We start from the raw sequence: 19,061 nt of genomic DNA, 5'->3' as shown, positions 1-19,061 counted from the left end.
TGGAAATGAAGCGAAGAACCTCATTTTGTAACCATTCTTGGGTGGCGCGTGCTGAGTGCGATGGTGCTGAGTCCTGTTGGAATGTCGAAGGTCTGCGGCCAAAATGTTTGCGTGCCCCCGGCTTTAAATCACCCTCCAGAAAATGTTCGCGATATATTCGACATTTATTCTGATGCCACGGTCGATTAATTCGAGCGGAGAGCGACCATCGGCTGTTATGGCGGCTCACACCAACCGAAGGTGCACATTTTCAGCTGACCTCCTTGGCAAATAAACACGATCATTTTGTTTGTTTACAAACTGCTGGACAACGAATGTTTTCTCATCGGAGAAAACCAAATTCGACAGATCACCACTTTCGGCCAAGCGAAGCAACTCTTTATATCTTTTGAGTCTATTTTCTTTCTGTTGCTGTGTAAGTTTTTGCTCTTTTTGGAATTTCAATGGCCGAATGGTATATTGCGATATGTTCAGCTCACGAGCCATTTTTCGGCCACTGCGACGCGAGTTTCGGTCAAGTCGCTTCTTCTGCGAACCATTTCTGCTGATGTTGCTGTTTTCCTTGACGTCGGTCCACGCTACCAGTTTCACAATAACGAGCGATGGTACGAGACACAAAAGATGTTTTCTAACTATAGCCAGTTGTGGCTTCCAGCCAAATATAAAGAAATCACACCATCACGCTTAAATTCCGTCACAAATAAATTTTTTTCTGGAAAATTCTTACCAAAATGCTTTAGTACGCTTGTAAAAAATATAATGAGCTGTCACTGGAATAATTTTAACAGCTGTCGGACGAGTGGCTTAGAAATGACAGCAATCTGAAGTTGGTTGCAGTTTTTTCATCTCACCCTGAATATATTAAATTATAGGGGTCCCTTTGTATATGTTCAAAACTATATAAGCGCCTTAATAACTTTTGGCCTAAGAACCTGAAACTCCTTTGGGGTTTTGATATTCAAACGAGTACTATGGGTTCCACTTGGAAATTTTTACAACCCAGAATGGCTATTGAACAGTGAAATTGTACGACATTTTTAGAATATTTTGACTCATTTGATTCACAATTACTATTTTCTGAATACTGTCTACTACCAAAAATAAATAAATAAAAAATTGTGAAGACCAACGCCTAGATAAGGTCTGCCAAAAACACAACATTCGACAACAAACTTGGTGGTTGTCAGATGGGCTTACTGGCCGACCTTATATAGGCCATGGTGAAGACTATGTGGACGATATTGAACTCAATAATTCTAGCTCAAATAAAAAAATACTTTTTGCATCAATATTGCGTTTCCGCAAAATAAATAAATAAATATTTTGAGTTATTTGGTGTGTTCAGCATTTAATACAGCTGTTGTTCTTTTTTTCAAAAAGCACCTCTTTCAGCTATAACTCTAACCCCTTTTTACCACAAATCTGTTGTGCTAATTTCGTCTGTGCGTATCGTTGTGCCGCGAAAAGTCATGTAAACACAGCCATAACCTTTTCATCTCAGCTACCAACTACCATCAATCATCAGACTCTGTTGTCTCATTAAAATCAGTCTGAGATGTTCTGTTTTGTGCTAAGTATTCTTATCACAAATCCTAAGCCCCAAAAAGTTTCTACATTGCATTTTAATAATATTATTTCGTTTTTACTACTTAACGTTCGCATCTTATGTTTCTAACTTAATTAATATTGTGGATATTTTTGTGTGTACTGGCCGTTGATGTTATTGTGTATTTGGGTGTTGGGCGAGGATAAGTGCGAAAGACAAAATCTGAATAAGCTTTCACAAGTGTCTAAACGTTCATGACAAATTAAGTCTTAAAGAGTTGCTGATTAAAACAAATCCCTGACATGCCGACAAATGAAAGCTTTTCAGGGTCATTTGTCAAAGGTTGTAATTTTTCATGCCATGTCGCTCTCATGCTGGCTCCCTGGCTGGCTGACTGGCTGGCCAACAGCATAAAAATAGACCATCACCACCAACATCATTAACATAAAATAAGAACAACAACGGCAAGGAAAGAGTGAACACAATAACAGCCCTAAATTTGGCTTAGCAGAAAAACAAAACTAGAAAATAATGACAAAAAGGATCTGCTCAAATACCAGCTAACGAATAACGAAAAAAACATTTTATGAGTCGTGATTTATTTTTTTTATTTCGTCCTCGCCGAAATAAATTAAGAGGTATTTAATGTCAGCAACATAGTAATGCGAATGCAAATTACCATCTACCCTTTTCACAAAAGTCCTAAGGTCAACAAATCCCGTTTGCCACATTGGGAGAGGTTTAGAAAAATGCAAATTAAATGTATCTTACATATAGGGTGAGATGAAAAAACTGCAACCAACTTCAGACTGCTGTCATTTCTAAGCCACTCGTCCGACACCTGTTAACATTATTCCCCGGACAGCTCATTATATTGTTTACAAGCGTACAAAAACATTTTGGTGAGAATTTTCCTGAAAAAAAGTTATTCGTGATGGAATTCAAGGGTGACAGTGTTATTTCTTCATATTTGGCTGGAAAACCACAAGTGGATATCGTTAGAGCACTCCAGCATTTAAATGTGAATAAATCTTTTGTGTCTCATACCATCTCTCGTTACCGTGATACTGGTAGCGTAGCCTGATGTCAAGGCGGTGGACGGGAAAAAACAACAACATCAGCAGAAATGGTTGGAAAAGTAAAGAAGAGACTTGATCGAACCCCGCGTCGCAATGGCCAAAAAATGGCTCGTGAGATGAACATATCGCAATATTCCATTCGACAAATATTGAAAAATCGGCGTAATCTGTATAAAGCTATTGAAATTGCAAAAAGTGAAAAACTTACACCTCAACAGAAAGAAAATAGACTCAAAAGAGCTAAGGAGTTGCTTCGCGTAGCCGAAAGTGGTGATCTGCCGAATTTGGTTTTCTTCGATGAGAACACATTCGTTGTCGTGTTTACTTGCCAAAGAGGCCAGCTGAAAATGTGCCTTCAGTTGGCCACCAGAACTCAACGCCTTAACAGCCGATGGTCGCTCTCCGCTCGTATTTATCTACCGTGGCATCAGAATAAATGCCGAATATTATCGCGAAAATATTCTGGAGGGTGTATAAAAGCCTCGGGCACGCAAACATTTTGCCCGCAGACCTTAGACATTCCAACAGGACTCAGCACCATCGCACTCAGCACGCGCTACCCAAGAATGATTACAAAATGAGGTTCATCGCTTCATTTCCAGCCCACAATGTACACCAAAATCTCCGGATACCAATCTGTTGAACTATTGGGTCTGGAAAGCAAGGTTGGCGCTAAAAAATGCCACAGTGTCGATCACCTCAAGTAGAGGCTTCGCCGGGAATGAGCCAAAATACCGCAGTATTTTTTATCTCACCCTGTAATTTTAATTTTATTCAGAGGTGTCTCAGGACTATGAAAAAAAAAGGCAAATTATTATTGTTTTTTTTTTTTTTTTTTTTTTTTTGTTCTATGCATAGGTTCTTTAAATATTCTGTCATCAAATTTAAATTCGAATTCTCTATTGTTCACTGGATTATCACTGAAACCCAATTTTCCTTTTCTCAAATTGTATTCAGGAAAAGTCCTCCCCGGGAAAAGTCCTCTCCCCTTGATTATCCTTTGTTTGTTATTAATCCCATTGTGCAGTTACTTGGGTTAGAAATAATTTCACGATTTGACTACATGTTCAGCTGCTTTGTAAGCATTTGTTCCTTAAGACGCTTAACATTAAAATTCTAATCGAAATTATTCTTATGCCTTTATTTCTAATATAGTTTTCTTTAATTACTTTGTTTTCATGTTTCTAGCAAATGACGAATTTGTTCGCTGCGTATGTTTCTAATAATGAATTTTTCCATTTCGTATTTGTATCGTTACAGGCCAGAAGAACAGTGTTAATGTATTTGTTGCCGAACGTGTTAAATACAATGATATTATGCTAATTACCAGCTGTAAATCTACAGGCAAATGCTGACATTTAAAGGAGTGTCAACAACAACGCCATCAACTCCCACCACACTGCACAGCAACAACAAGAACACAATCTCGCACCACAATTCGCAACATAAAAAAAGGAAAACAGCTTCAACAACAACAGCAACGACGAGGACATTAATTAATAAGAAATAAAGGACACACGCAGTCCAAAAACCACCCAACAACGGCACTAAAGACTACATCAACATTATCATCATCTACGTCCTCATCATCATTGTCGTCGTTGTCGTCGTCATCATCAACGTCAGCAACATCATAACGGGCTCGGTGGACTGCTAGTCATTGTCCTAGCGGCTGACGGCGACATTGGCTTGTCGTCCTTAATAGATGGTTGGTTGGTTGTGCTTTACAAGCATTAAACATTCCACAGGAATTAACAAGTTGGGCGGCAGCACCACGAAGGTATACCCAATATTTGAACTTGGGTTCTGCTGCCACCCATTAAATTGGCTTAAATAAAAGCTACTTTGCTGCCACGAGGGACCACCGAGTCGAATAAGCAGAGGAAAGTTGGGCGAGAACTAATAAAAAATTGAAGATATTTAATGAGACTCTCAGTGCGTTTCAATTAAACAACTTTATTGCGAACATCGCTTCAGCACTTGAAATACAATAAGAAATCCCATTACCACCACCACCCTGGTAATTATCATCATCATCACTACCACCACCACCACCACGACCATCGTCAAATAACACATTATGGCCACATCCACACACAGAAGGAAGCCTACCATCAAAATGACATGGTACCGCCTGCACTATTGGCTAACACAGATTCTCTTCCTAACGAGCGTTGTGCTGACGAACCTGCCCACCACTGTTGCCAACTCTGACTGGATCCAGAGTTGTAGCAACTGCCATTGCCACTGGAATTCGGGCAAAAAGACAGCAGATTGCAAAAACCGACAGCTTTACACAATACCCAATGATCTGAGTAACGAATTGCAAGTCATTGATCTCTCCAATAACAAGATTCCCGAACTGAGAAGGGACGAATTCAGCGATGCAAATCTTCAGAATCTGCACAAGATCTTCCTGAAGTACTGCACCATACAAGAGCTAAACCGAGATGCCCTCAAAGGTCTGACAATATTAATTGAACTGGATTTGTCGCATAACTCCATCAAGGAGCTGCATGTGGGCACCTTCAATGGCCTGGTTAAGTTGCGCAACTTGGTCATGAACAACAATCAAATCGAAGCCTTGGACAATCATCTGTTTGTGGACCTGCCTTTCCTCTCGCGCGTGGAATTTAAAAACAACAAACTTAAGCGCATAGACATTCATGCCTTTGGACAATTGCCAGTTTTATCGGCCGTCTATTTGGAGAACAACGAACTGACCGTTTTGAGAAGAGAAACATTTCAACGGACTCCAAAATTGGTGCACCTTTCCTTGGCCTCAAATCCATGGAATTGTACATGTGAGCTGCAGGAATTCCGAGATTTCGCCTTGGCCAATCGACTGTATACTCCTCCCACGGATTGCAATGAACCGCAACATTTGAAGGGGAAACTCTGGAATGAAATTCCTTCGGAAAACTTTGCCTGCAAACCACGGATATTGGGTTCTGAAAGCTCCTACGTCGATGTCCATTCGGATAACATAACATTACCATGCCGCATTGAGGGTTCACCCAGACCAAATGTGACATGGCTCTACAACAAGAGACCCATCAATCCCAACGATGCCCGTTTTAAAATTCTCAACTCCGTTGAACAACATCGTGCCGAAAGTCCGAACACTTTGAATTCAGAGCTGCGCATCATTGGTGTCCGACCCACCGACAAAGGCTCCTACACCTGCATTGCAGACAATCGGGGCGGCAAAGCAGAAGCTGAATTCCAGCTAATTATAAACGGTGACTACTACAGTCCCCTCAATGGTTCGGGCAAGAATCGAGTCCACGGCCTCAGCACGTCCACCTCTGAAACGGAGCCCAATATTTTACTCATCATTGGATTGATTGCCACCACACTCTTGCTGCTGCTTGTCGTCATAATTCTCGTCATATGCTGGTATTGTCGTCGCTCCAAAACCTATCAAAAGGATACAACGATGATGAGCGAGAATGGCTTAATCTCCTCGAAAATGGATAAAACACACAATTCAATGCTCGAAGGTTCGGTCATCATGGAAATGCAAAAAAGCCTACTAACAGAAGTTAATCCCGTCGAAAAACCGCCACGGCGCACAGAGCTGGAGAATATGGATGGGGTGGGCAATGGCAATGGCGGCGATGATGGTCACGAGATTAAGAAGACTCTGTTGGATGAAACGCAATTTGGTAAGTTTCATTTCTTTATTTCCTCCTTTGGCAATTCGTGGCGAAAGTTAAGGCTCTGCAGAAAATGAATAGGGAATGGCCGAAAAAAGAATTCAAGAAGAAAAGAACAAACGCCATAACTAAAACGAGTTTAATGAAGAGGAAATTTATTTATTTTATGGACGATTGTTAATTTTTTTGCTGGATTTAAAAAAAGTCCTTTCAGAGCTTTAGCTCTACAAGGAAGATAATTAGCTGAATTATATCATACGTATGCACACACAACACTTATTTTCGAAGAAGAAATTTATTTTCACCGGACAGAAGTTAATAACTATTTGACCATGGGATATTGAAAGGCAATCTTTGAATTATTAAAAACAATTGAAGAGATATGTGTTTGTTTTCTCTTTCGAGACGAGCTTAATGATCTGAAATTTGCAGTGAAAAGGAAAGCCAGATAGACACTATCACACACTCACCACTATGCGACGCGTTTCGCCGTTGGTTAAGCGGCTCATCAGGCATATTTGGTGTGGATGATGGCTTACAAGGGCCGTTCTCTGGATATAATTTGCTTAATTCCGGAATCAACAAATATACTATATGGGGCGGAGAAAATTAAGCATATGCAGGTTGAGATAAAAAAAAGCTGCAACAAAGTCAAACGCCATAATTTTTAAATTTTTTTAAAATCTTATTGAATGAAAGCAAAAAAGGTCGAAAATAGCATCAAATTTTAGAATAAGTTTAGATTAGTTTGAATTAGTCACCTTTGGCACGAATTGTGGCCTTCAAACGGACAATGAAATCGTCACAGCCTGCCCGAATGTTGCTCTGCGGTATTTTGGCCCATTCCCGGCGAAGCGCTTGCTTGTATTTTTTAGTGCCAACCTTGCTTTCCAAAATACTCCAGACACAATAGTCCAACGGATTGGTATCCGGAGATTTTGATGGCCATTGTGCGCTAGAAATGACGCGAGGAACCTCATTTTATAACCATTCTTGGGTGGCGCGTGCTGAGTGCGATGGACTGAGTCCTGTTGGATGTCCAAGGTCTGAATGTTTGCGTACCCAAGGCATAAATACACCCTCCAGAAAATTTTCGTTTTCATGCCACGATCGATTAATACGAGCAACGATCGATTAATACGAGCGGAGAGCGACCATCGGCTGTTATGGCGGCCCACACCATCACCATGGCCGGCGTTTGAGTTTTGGTGCCCAACCAAAGGTGCACATTTTCAGCTGACCTCTTTGGCAAGTAAACACGATCATTTTGTTTGTTTACAAACTGCTGGACAACGAATGTTTTCTCATCGGAGAAAACCATATTCGGCAGTTCACCACTTTCGGCCGAGCGAAGAAACTTTCTAGCTCATTTGAGTCTATTTTCTTTCTGCTGTGGTGTAAGTTCTTGCATTTTTCATTATTTGCCGAATGGAATATTGAGATATGTTCAGTTCACGAGCCATTTATCGGCCACTGCGACGCGGATTTAGATCAAGTCGCTTCTTTACTTTTCGAGCCATTTCTGCAGCTGTTGCTGTTTTCTTCCGTCCACTTCCTTGACGTCGCGCTACGATACCAGTATCACGGTAACGCGCGATGGTACGAGACACAAAAGATTTTTTCACATTTAAATGCTGGGGTTTTCCAGCCAAATATAAAGAAATCACACTATCACGCTTGAATTTCATCTCGAATAACCTTTTTTTGGGAAAATTCTTACCAAATTGTTTTTATACGCTTGTAAACAATATAATAAGCTATCACTGGAATAATTTTAACAGCTGTCAGACGAGAGGCTTAGAAATGACAGCAGTCCGAAGTTGGTTTCAGTTTTTTCATCTATCCCTGTAGTTATTTATAGATTAAAATCGTGAAAAGACGAATCTCCAACTTCAAACATGCACCAAAACATAGTTCAGATTAAGCATCCTTGTGGGATATTCGAAGTTTACAGGAACGAATCTTAATTGTCGAATGTGTTAAAATCTTACAAATTGTTTAATTTTCTCGAATTTCGGGTTAGAGAAATGAGCCTAAGATCTTATTAAAAAGCCCACGAAATATTATGAGCCGATAATAAAGGCAAAAATAGTAATAGCTACTTAAAATATCTATTATTTCTATCAAATCCTGGCTACTTTTAACTTTAAGACCATCTCCCAAAAACTTTATATATTGTTTAGTAAAATCTTAGTTACATAAAAAATGTTTGAAGGTTTTTTACAAAAATTAGTGGCGTTCCTATAATTCCTATTTACCATTTTCTAACACACGTTGACAAAATGACAAAAATGACAAATCAATGTGTCAATATTCCGAATAGTTTGTATTTGAAAACTAAACTTATTTTGAATACTGACAGCATGTCAACGTATTGTTATGTGAGAGAGTGTGTGCGTGTGTGTGTTTGGTAAATAATACTCAAGTAATCAAACAACTATAAAATCTATGACTTTAGAATACAAATATGTCGAATGATTTGAATATGATTACACCATTTCAAAGGAGACTTAGAAAGGGGGCTAAAGCTGTGCTGCAGTTCAATTTTTTAAGTAGATCCAAAAAGTTGGAAGCATAAAAAAGAAAAACAATTTAAAAAGCAGGCCCGGCCAAACTTTAAATACCCTCCACCATTTGGTTAAAAATACCGAATATAGCCTTTATACGTGGACCCACATAGGCTTTGTTTGTCAGAAGCCATTACCATATTCAAATTCGAAACTTGAAATAAACGGTGAATAATGTAGCCAAAATCATCAAAATACCGTATATAGAGAGGTACTGATATATGGAGCTTATACGAAGACCTGGACCTGCATAGACAATTTTCTGTCACATGTTGTAGTTCCCATTACGAAATTCAAATACGACATCCAAAACAATTTCGGTGAGTATTGTACATAAAATCGTCAAAATACCGAGTATAGGGAGGTACTGATATATGGGGCCTATACGAAGACCTGGACCTGCATTAAAAATTTTCTGTCACAGATTGCAGCTCCCATTGTAAACTCTTAATACGTAATTTGAAACTGTTCCAGTAAATAATGGCGCTAAAATCATCAAAATGACGAATATTTGGAAGTACCATTATATGGAAGCTATACGAAGTCGTGGACCTGCACAGATAATTTTCTGTCTTGGGCTGTAGTATCCATTTCGAACTTCACATACCACATTTGAAACAATTCCGGTGAATAATGTCGCTAAAATTATCTAAATGCATGTGCAAAATTTTAATTCGTTCGAAAGATAGCGTGATTACAATAGACACACAGAGACGGACATCGCTGAATCGACTTAGAATTTTACACTGATCAAGAATATATATATATATATATATATTTTGTTGGGTCTGGTTTCGAGGAGTTACAAACGAAATGGCAAAGTTAATATATCCTCCACAGTATGGTAGAGGGTATAAAAAATGGTGAACTAAAAAAATAAGAAATAACTTAATTTTTATGTCGGTAATTATAAATACGCCTTCTTTATATTAAATAGTCTTTATCTGGTAATTCATAGCACAATGACGAACAGCTACTACATTTTTGCTGAAATCTTAGGGTTAAAACTTTTCAATGCCCGATCTATTTGCACTCTACTCACTGCATTGCAGAAAGCTTGTTGTCTGACTGACATTGAAATGGTGTCCGTTTTCCAAATGCACTTCACATTTTGATTACGAAAAACATTTCAAATGCATGATTATGCATTCAAATGCAAACAGCATTTACATGCATTCAACACAGACTCGCACACACACACACACTCGCACGTACAACTTTATAATATCTTCATATCCATTTTTGTGGCCATGTTCAAAATTAAACACAACATGTTTTGTAATTAAGTTAGAGTTACATGAGGAGGGGAAGTCATTTTGGGGGGAAAGGGGAAATTTGCATAAATTCTATGTCAAAATATGCCAATATTAGGTCACACTTGAGAATGTCTGTTTATGCAATACTGTCAAACATCAGCATACTCATGCACACACACACATGTACTAATAGATATTCATTTATGAACTTGTACGGTAATTTGCTCAACTCTTCGATGGAAGTGGTACTTTATGGGTTTTATGGGGCAAAAAGTTAAAATGCACGTTCCATTTGTTAAAGATAGTTATATAGAGATGTATTGAAATGTGTTTTACGCTATATGACGCTATAAATTCTATTCATATTGTTGTCCTTTTCTTAGGAACTAAAAGTATATAGTAAGTAAAAGCAAGTGTAGATTAAACAAGTTAAAAACAGCTAAGTTTAGCTGCCGAACTTTTCACCCAACTTGAAAAAAAAATCCGTCAAAAATTGCCGCTCAAATGAAACTCGTTTTATGTGGACATGCATAGATAGTTCTCCTTCGTAGATTGTAGTAATCGTTGCGAATTTTAATTTCGAAATTTGAAAATTTTCCGGTAAATAGTGTCGCTAAAATCATCAAAATATCAAATATACGAAGGTTCCGATATTTGGTGGCTATACGAAGACCTGAACCTGTGTAGATATTTTTTTTTCACAGGCTGTCACCCGTTGCGAACTTTATATACGAAATTTGATTTTTTTCCAGTTAATAGTGTCGCTAAAATCACCAAAATACCGAATATCGGCTAGAATCGTTATATGGAGCTAAACGATATCGTGGACCCATATATACAATTCTTTTCCAGAGGATAAAGTACTCACAAGGAACACCTTGTGTGGATTTTCAGATAATTCTATTGAAAAAATCTGGCTGAATCATCAAAATACCGAATATAGGGAGGTACCGTTACATGGAGGACATACTATATCGTGGACCTATATAGACAGAAGAGATACCCTGTTACCCGAAGTATTCCACTTCATCTAATAATAATACAACCAATCGAATGCCGAAAAATTAAAGAAAATCGCTGACTTGTTTCGAAAATTATGAGGTACTGGGAGGTACCAGAAGTAGTTGGCCCATAGATATGGCTCACACCAGATCACAGTTAAAACCAGATCTTAATTTTGGGATATGTGAAATTTGAAGAGAATCGGTTGATTATTTCGCATATTATGAGCGTTTTTGGTTTTCAAACTGTTAACGATTTGTGTCGGAGGTACCAGAAGGTATGGACCGATATCTACGAAATTTAGAAGGGGTGTTATGAGTTGTGTGATATTTAAACATAATCGGATACTTATTTCGTATGCACTTACAAAAAATTCTATGAAGCAAAATATTTTCTGTGAAATGTTCGACCTTTGGTGGGGGAGATCCTAGAAGGGAAGAACTGATATTGTCCATCTCCGAATTTGATCTAAGTTTGATGACGATTTACCAAGTTTTGACCACCCTTCGAAAGTTAACGTGCGCGTCAGCAAGACACTCGGACGGACACTCCTAGACGGACTCCAAATGTTGTGAAATTGATTTGGCCCAAAGAGACTTGGGGTCTAATACCGTTATTTCGATGAAACACGTTTTGGCCATATCAAATGAAACATACCCTCTGTACCCATATGGTTGAGTATATAAAATGTGGTCTATGACGGCAATAAATAGCTTGAGAAACGACTTTATCCAGATTTGATTTTTAAAAATTAGGGAACACTCCACGTCCAAATCTTGAAATATATTGAGCTAATTTTTGGCAACATTAGTATTAAATTATTTTTCTATCGAGCGATAGATTTAACCGAGTCTCATCCCTTAAGCAAAATCAATTCTAGACAGTGTGTGCAAAATAATTAGCTACTTTATGGTTCCTCCAAAAAAACAACATAAATCTATATACCTTCTTTCATACCTCCAAATTTTTATGGTTGCTTGAAAACAGAGTAGGGTTTATGTTTTCCTATGTTTTGGTGTTAACGTTTTGATTAGCTTTTGCCGAACGCCAATCAAATGAAACAAAGTTTTTTTTTTTTGGTAAGAAATGCTTTTCAATTTCATGCTTTAACGTTCTCCTTTTGTTGAAGCTGTTTATTTTTTTCTCTGCGACAAACCCCCTCTTTGCAATGTTTAAAGATTAGAAAATGTAACAACATTGTCAAGGTTTTAATTTAAACATTTAAAATGAACAGCGTGCTACGTTTCATATCTACGGCGCAACGAAACGAGCAACAGCACCAGAATGCCCCCGAGGTTACAAGACCCAAGATTCAAGTGGCAGCGCAGCAAAGAATGAAAGCAAAAGAAAAACATCTACAAAGTAAACACCAACCAACCAACACAATGACGTTGGATGATGCCAAAAGGTTAAAATGTTTTAGAGACAGCCAAAGAAACTCGGGTTTTTATTAGAAAAGGCAGTGACAACATACGGGGGCAATGTTGCCCACACACACACACACGTACAAAGCAGGAGGAACTTTTGCAAAATTCCTAATGACAATGGCACAAAAGATGTGTATAAAGTATATATGTTGTAAATTAGTAGCTCACATACATACACATATCTAGGGATTGCATTTTAAATCTCTATTTTATTTAGCAGAGCTTTAAAGAATTATGCCCTAAATTATTTGTGATTGCCTATTTTTTAATACGCCCATTAAATAAACCTTTTTTTATTTAATTTTCCTTATCTCTTCTCATTACTACTTGCAGGAAATCTTCATCATCGTGATGATGAAACTCATTCGGTGACCACATCGGACAATACAGTGCCTCGTACACGCCACACCTACATGGACGACACATATGTTACGACGCTGCCACCAGACTTGTTGGCTTTCCCAGCACGTGTCCCACCCACATCGCCCTCCATGCAATCGTCACAGTCGAATATTCCCGAACAGGTTATCTACGGCATACGTTCACCGCCAATGACCAGTCCCGTCTATGCCCACATGACACCCCATGGCATTTATGGTACCACGACCATAGCGGCAGCCACACCAAACGGTTTCATGACCCTGCAACATCCCAAATCGCGCAATTTAGCACTTATTGCAGCTGCTAATAGCAGGCAACAACAGTCACCGTTTGTCCCGGCACCCGTTGTTTACTCACCGGCGACCACTTCAGCGGTTGTTATGAAACAGGGCTACATGACAATACCACGCAAACCACGAGTTCCAAGTTGGGCGCCATCGTCATCGGCTACCAATTCGACACAATTGAGTGAATTTCAATCGCCCACCTCACCGAATCCCAGCGAAACTGGAACAGCAACAACGGCCGAAATGATAGTCGAACCTGTCTATGACAATTTGGGACTACGAACAACCGCTGGCGGTAGCTCAACTCTTAATTTGAACAAGAGTCTAATGCAGCAACAGGAACAGCCAGTGCGCTATACAATGCGGGATCGACCATTGCCGGCAACACCCAGTCTCACATCGGTGAACTCCAATCAAGCACAGCAACAGGCGATTTACCAACAGCAACAACAACAACAACAGCAGCAACAACAACAACAGCAGCTGCAACAACAACAACAAACACCACAAAACAACATGTCCAGCAATAATACAAGTAAAATCTACGAACCCCTTCACGAATTAGTTAATCAACTACATCAGCCAACAGCAACAACAACAACCTCGGACACGGAACCATTATATGGCACAGCAAGACATCATTCCGCCATAATGCCCAACAACAGCAGCAGCAATAGCAGCGCCAACACAACAACGACCACCACCACGATCTCAAACAGCGGCAACAGCTCAGAACCGAAATTAACCAAAATACCACCCAGACCGCCACCAAAGCCGAAGAAGAAAATGTCCGTGACAGCATCACGCAATGGCCATGGTAGCACAAGTCAGCTATTCGACGACGAGGGAGAGGACGGCACCGAGGTCTAGTGGAATCTGGCCAAATCCTCCACCCACCTGGTGTCGATGGTGACATTGACACGAAGGCCCTACCAATTTCTCCTGTCCTCGTTTATATTTGCTGTTTTAGCTTTTAAAACGTAATGCCTTCCACCATGTCCTCGTGAATGAAACACAACAACAGCAGCAACAACAACAAAACCAACATCTATGCATACAAATAGAAAGAAATAAAACAATAATAACAGCAACAACACAATAGTGACATTAAAAGCATACAAAATGAACACTGTTTTGGACTCCACTCCTTCCTCTTAGCCGCTCTGCTGCTTATAGCCATCATTTGAATATTCGCAAGTTTTTTCGTTGGTCCTTGTTTTGGTTTCCCATTCTTTTGCATATTATTAGGTGTTGTGGAAATATTAGCGGTATTCACGCATTACAAACGATATTTGCGTTTGAATTTTTTGTCATTAACGGAACAAGACCCACACCAACAAGCTGCTAAAGAATCAGAGTTTATGTTCGCAAATTTGTTGTTTTTAAAAGATTTGTGATTTGTGCTCGTTAACATGGAAGTTTTGTTTTATCCTCATGGTGGCAATAGGTTTCACAATACTAGATCTGTGAAAATGCAAATTGAAAACTTTTCACATCATAGAATTTCTGTGATTTGAAGAATTTTTAATTGGGTTCGTGAAATGTCAAAGCGTCAGCAAGTCAGTGCAATACGTTATAGGCTAAATATTGTCAGATTTTAATGAATTATGATTTTAATTTGCATGAAATTTGAATTGTTTTAGATTTTTTTAATTTTATTTAATTTTGAATCAAATACCTGGTATAGAACAGTGTTAGTATTTTTAACATCAAAATACCAAAAATTTTATCATGAGGTATTTTGTCATCTTCTTCAACATTTGGAAAATGAAAACCGTTTCTTTCAGTTTTTTGCCTTTTATTTTAAATATTTATTATTTTATTTGGATTTTAAATTAGTTTTTTTATTTATTTTACAAAAGAATACTTTTTTCGTTATCCATTTTTAACCAAAAATATTTTATTTTCCATGAGATAATAACTTTTAAAGGACTCAAGAATTTTAAATTTATTTTTATGCAAATAATTTTAGTGAAATTTTAAATATTTTTTTTATATATTTTTGGAAATAAAAATAAACCTCCACTGGTAGAACAAAGAACAACGCCATGTTTACGACATTACAATTTTTATAAATTGTAAAATTCTAACTACATTGAACTGTTTTAAATTCCTATCTGTATCTATTTTTTATTTTATAATTATTTGGTCAGTGCTTCGATCAAAAACAGTTTTCACCATTCATCCTAAAAGTATGCAACAGTATCAAACAAATTCAGGATATAATAGTTTTAAATGTGTTATAAAGCACTTATTTCCTATAACAGTGATTGGCAACTCAATTGTTTTCCTATAGATCCCTTTTGACATTCTTTTAAAATGTTGTTGAAATTTTTACATCATGGCCCCATGCACTGTACTGCCAAAATTCAATATTTCATTCATTATTTTTTATGATCGTATATTATATTGAAACGTCAAATTTTTTCCTTATAAAATCTACATTTTTACCTGCAAGAACATACTAGTATGTATTGTAATTTCCTTCAATAACATAAAGGGCAAATCGGCTATCGTAGTAAAAACTTTTACATTCTTGCAGTTCTGGAAAAGACCAATATTCATTTACCATTTTTATGATTATTTTTATTCAGATCGTGAAAACGGCTTAATTTCCAAAGTCAAAATTATTTTGACCCGAATCTATGCATTTACATTTTCAAACTTACAATAACAAATTTTATACATGCGCATAGTAATTAAAGAATATTTTTGAGATACTTGAGTTAAATTGAAGAATATTTTTGAAACATAAAATAAATTTTCGTAAATTAAAATGAGATTTGAGCGGTATAAGAGGTCATGGAAAGAGACATTTTATTAGAAGTTTTCCCATTTGGGAAAATGTTTCAAGGGCTAAGGGCTTAAAGTGTACACTTTGTTAACAAAATATTTAAGCAAAAATCTCTGATACGATTTCGTTATCATGGGATTAAAGCTCTTCCTGATAATGGTGCTGTTATCGAGGTTTACACATAAATTGCTTTAAAAAAATATTAATTTTAAATGATGGCTTAAGAGCAAACCTTTATACCTCTTTAATCTAGAATGCATCTATTTTTTAATCCAAAGTATGCATTTTACTTTTCCATAAGGTTATATTTCTAAAGTGGAAATTTGCGCTTTTACCAAAATCGCCTTGTTGTCGATTGAGTTCTTTCCATCCTATACATATTCCTACGGAAAGTTTTTTAAAAATTATTACTTCAAAATGTATGCCAACCAAAATTTTCATTTTTTCCGCTTCGTTGCGATAACAAATATGGCTAAGCAGTAACAAAAAAAAAAAAAAAAAAACATCAGCAGCAATAAAACAAAGAAAACATTTCTCAGATTTATGATCTCTCGTGTTTTTTGTTATAACCAAAAAAAAGCAACTCGCAAACAAATTATTACGTCGATAGGAGTGTGGTGGTTGTCTGGTGTGTGCCAAAATGACTGATGTAGTTTTTCTTTTCTCTTATTTTTTATGAATCGAATTGAGTTTGTTTCTCGAACTCGAAACAATGCAAACTTTATTAACTCCCCAGTAGATATTAAGGGACGGAACAACTTTTGTAATTACACCGAAACGAAACAAAAAAAGTTTAAATTTATCAACATAACACACACATACATGCATACATACGTGCGTACAATAACACATTGTATTACATTATTACCTTGCAAATAACATACAATACATACAAACATATTCTTATGTTCGAAAGTAAAACCCATTTATTCTTCTTCTTTTTCTAGATTTAATAGAGTTATAATTAGATTGTAAGATAATCTACTTTTAATCTAGCTAGGAATATGTACAAAAACAAATGTGACGACGCAACAAAACGACAAGGAACCTAGAAATTAGAAGGAATGCCAAGATCGGAGAAGAATGGCATTGGCATGTGTGATGATTATGGCATCAATTGTATTATAGCGTTTAAAATTTATTAATTAAGAACTATTATAAATATACATAGTTAGTTAAGAGCAAAACAAAACAAAACAAAAGATAACGGAAACCCACATTTTTAAGTACCACACTTTATTTAGCCAGAATATAAGAGACGTTTTTTTATTTTATTTTTATTTCATAGCAAATAAGCTTTTATTAAATAATTTCATTTTTTAATTTTCCAACGAATGTTGACAAAACAAAAAAGAAAAAAACAACAACACAACACATAATAAAATAATGTATCAAGTAATGTAAAGCAAAGCAGAGCGAAAAGGATCCCCGTATCAAATGAAAATATGGAAAATAGTACCGAAACGAATCGAATAGTACCGAAACGAAAAATATGATGTCATATAATGTATAAAATATATTTAACGTTAGATTAAATTTAATATTTATACCTTAAAAAGAAACACACATACAAAAACTACAATATAGACCGACCGACATACATACATACAAATGCGGCAATGCAGGTGGCTGTTGTAAATAAATACATCCAAACCGTAAATCAGCAGTAGCAGCCTATTAAGCCGTACGTTCATACAGTAGCTCAAAGTTATAACAGAATGTTGACAAAACAAAACGAAAAAAAGATAACTGGTTTTAAATCATCATCGTCATCATAACCTTAGAATGTGTATTGTGATCAATAATAATTAATTAATTAATTAAAATTGTTTTGTTTTGCAAAATTATATCAACAACATTATTTAAGAAAATTCTTCCAATATTTTAACGGGGAAATTTTTTATTTATAACTGACTTTTTATTTCATAGTTCATAGCATTTCTTATACAAAAATAAAAACTATTCGAAAAAATTAAAAAAATAATAATAAAGTTTTTGTTTTTTATTTTATTTTTCTCAAAGTTGAATGGAATATGGTAAGTTAATCAGGTGGCACTGTACATATACATACAAGTCTAAACGAAATCTAATATTTGCTTAAAAAAATTTAGTTTTCCGGGGCTTAGCAAAGGAATTATTGTATTTTTTACTCAATTAAAATATTGTTAGTTCACTCCATACTAAGTCAACAATTAACAGATTTAAGTGTTGACTGAATTAATAAAAACATAATCTACGTTAATAAAAGGGCAATGCTCAGGCTAAAACCAGAGTCTCTATAATTTTTAAAATATATTTCTAGAATTGTGATGACTGGCTATCGAATGACCAATGAAGCGGCTAAATCTAGGATACTGAAATAAATGAATGGCTATTATAGTAAAACTGAAAGGGAAAATTAGCGTTAGGTTTTGCCGAGACGAACATTTGATACCTTCCAACATGGGGAAATTAAAACATTGTAATATACAGTCTCTGATGCCACAGACGATTAATACGAGCGGAAAGCGACCGTCGGCTGCTTTGGCGGCCCACACCATCACCATGGCATGCGCTTGAGTTCTGGTGCCCAATCGAAGGTGCTTTGAGTCTATTTTCATTCTGTTGCGGTGTAAGTTCTTGCACTTTTTGGAATTTCAATGGGTTTACCCCGAGCTCATTTTTTAATATTTGCCGAATGGAATATTGCGATATGTTCAGCTCACGAGCCATTTTTCGGCCACTGCGATGCGGGTTTCGATCAAGTTACTTCTTTACTTTTCGAACCATTTATGCTGATGTTGCTGTTTTCTTCCGTCCACTTCCTTGACGTCGGGCTACGCAACCAGTATCACGGTAACGAGCGGTGGTACGAGACACAAAAGATTTATTCACATTTAAATGCTGGAGTGCTCTAACGATAGCCACTTATGGTTTTCCAGGCAAATATAAAGAAATCACATTTGAATTGAATTCCATCACTTGAATAACTTTTTGAACAACTATTTTTTCTGGAAAATTCTCACCAAAATGCTTTTGTACGCTTGTAAACAATAAAATGACAGCAGTCTGAAGTTGGTTGCA

The 19,061-nt window shown here is 36.9% G+C and overlaps 1 protein-coding gene across 9 annotated transcripts in view; it reads left to right on the top strand.

Annotated features, from left to right (window-relative positions):
• LOC101888725 (uncharacterized) overlaps positions 1-17,989 on the top strand; it is a 289,691-nt gene extending 271,702 nt beyond the window's left edge. For all 9 annotated transcript variants that reach the window (XM_059123019.1, XM_059123021.1, XM_059123015.1 and 6 more), the window contains 2 exons: positions 3,886-6,293; positions 12,870-17,989. In XM_059123019.1, coding sequence (XP_058979002.1) covers positions 4,706-6,293; positions 12,870-14,074 — 2,793 coding nt within the window. In that variant the 5' untranslated portion in view covers positions 3,886-4,705 and the 3' untranslated portion in view covers positions 14,075-17,989. The remainder of the gene's footprint in view (positions 1-3,885; positions 6,294-12,869) is intronic.
• The last annotated feature ends 1,072 nt before the right edge of the window (positions 17,990-19,061 follow it).

This window comes from Musca domestica, unplaced genomic scaffold (genome assembly GCF_030504385.1).
Source record: "Musca domestica strain aabys unplaced genomic scaffold, Musca_domestica.polishedcontigs.V.1.1 22, whole genome shotgun sequence".
Lineage (NCBI taxonomy): Eukaryota > Metazoa > Arthropoda > Insecta > Diptera > Muscidae > Musca > Musca domestica.
This window is presented reverse-complemented; position numbering and strand designations above follow the sequence as displayed.